The sequence below is a fragment of the Cannabis sativa genome, chromosome X (assembly GCF_029168945.1).
Source record: "Cannabis sativa cultivar Pink pepper isolate KNU-18-1 chromosome X, ASM2916894v1, whole genome shotgun sequence".
Lineage (NCBI taxonomy): Eukaryota > Viridiplantae > Streptophyta > Magnoliopsida > Rosales > Cannabaceae > Cannabis > Cannabis sativa.
This window is the reverse complement of record NC_083610.1, coordinates 58,140,870-58,142,555: the sequence shown is the minus strand read 5'-3', so window position 1 is coordinate 58,142,555 and position 1,686 is coordinate 58,140,870. Positions and strand designations below refer to the sequence as shown.

The window sequence follows — 1,686 nt, the reverse complement described above, 5'->3', positions numbered from 1 at the left end:
TAATTTTATAGAAGAGTTTGAATATCTTATATATTCATCCATAGTGAAGTAAGTTCTGCGAAATTTGTGTGCTGCGGTGATATAAGGATGATAAATTGTGTGCTATCTGATTATTTATAGTTAAAATTGACAGATGGTTATGTTAATAAAATAGGAAAAATGCTGTCCGATTTTTCGTAGATATGTTTATCATATTTTTAAAGTAATTGCATGGATTAATTGATAAATATGAGAATATGGTGTTAATGTAGGTTAAAATAGAATGTCTGGTCAAATCGATTCTAATTTTGAGGATGATGTTGATTTTGTGCCATCAAATACAAATGAAGTACAATCTGTTAGTATTACAGTAGATGAAACTCAGAATCAGAGAAAAAGAACTTCTGGTGCATGGGATCATTTCACACGGCAAAAAATTGATGGAAAAATTAAAGCAGTTTGCAAGTATTGCGAGCGTAAGCTGGTGGGAGACAGTTGGCATTTAAATTCTCACGTAGATAGGTGTCCAGTAAGAAAGGCCCAACTTGCCGCTAATCCTAGTGCAAGTGCAAGCCCTTCAGTTTCTTTTAATATTGATCCTGATTTAGGAAGGATCAAATTAGCTCAAATGATTGTTAAGCACGAATATCCCTTGTCTATGGTTGAGCATAGCGAGTTTATAGAATATTTAAGCACTTTATGTCCCATGTTTCAAATGGTGTCAAGGAATACAGTTACGTCGGACATTATGAAAATGTATAAAACTGAGAAAGAAAAGTGCAGGCAAACTTTGGAAAAAAGTAGGAGCAGGAATAGCCATAACTAGTGACATGTGGACTGCAAATCATCAGAAATGGGGATATATGGCTATAACAGCTCATTTTATTGATGATTCTTGGAACTTACACAGTCAGATATTGAGTTTTAAGTATGTTCTGTGTCCTCACGATGCTCCAGCACTACTTGAGGCCCTAAGATTTTGTCTTAATGATTGGAAAATAGAAGACAAGAACAGTACAGTGACTCTCGATAACTGTATTGCCAATGATGCCATGATTGATCTTTTGAAAGGACAATTTGAGCCTGACAGTTTTATTTTGAAGGGAAAGTTGCTACATGTGCATTGTTGTGCACATATTTTAAATCTAATTGTCAAAGAAGGCTTATCTGTCATTGGTGATAGTGTTGACAAAATTCGAGACAGTGTTGCTTATTGGTCGGGCACACCAAAAAGACATGAAAAATTTGAAGACATTGCTCGTCAACTTGGAGTACCATACACCAAAAAAATATCACTTGATTGTGTAACGAGGTGGAATTCAAGTTTTCTGATGCTTGGCACAGCTTTATCGTACAAGGCAGTATTTGGACGTGCAAGGCTGCGGGAGTTGCGTTTGAGGTGTGCCCCTTCGGAAATTGATTGGCAAAATGCTTAACAATTGTGTGATAAGTTAGAGTTGTTTCATGAAGTAACAGAATTAATTTATGGAACAAAGTACCCTACCGCCAATATTTTTTTCCCAAAAATATGTGTAATTAAGACAAACATTGAATCATGGATGTTATCAGAGGTGCCTTTTATTAAGGACATGACAACTCAAATGATGTCCAAGTTCCAGAAATATTGGTGAGAGATTCACGGGCTTATGTGTGTGGCAGTTGTTTTAGACCCGAGGTACAAGTTCATGTTGCTCAAATATTATTTCC

General features: G+C 35.8%; 1 protein-coding gene across 1 annotated transcript; it reads left to right on the top strand.

Moving 5' to 3' along the window:
- The first annotated feature begins 262 nt into the window (after window positions 1-262).
- On the top strand, window positions 263-805 carry LOC133032296 (zinc finger BED domain-containing protein DAYSLEEPER-like). Its single transcript, XM_061106188.1, has one exon. It carries the CDS (start codon window positions 263-265, stop codon window positions 803-805), a length of 543 nt encoding a protein of 180 aa, XP_060962171.1.
- The last annotated feature ends 881 nt before the right edge of the window (window positions 806-1,686 follow it).

Excerpts from the sequence above, each read along its gene's own strand:
- LOC133032296 (XM_061106188.1), top strand. The coding sequence starts at position 263 with ATGTCTGGTCAAATCGATTCTAATTTTGAGGATGATGTTGATTTTGTG.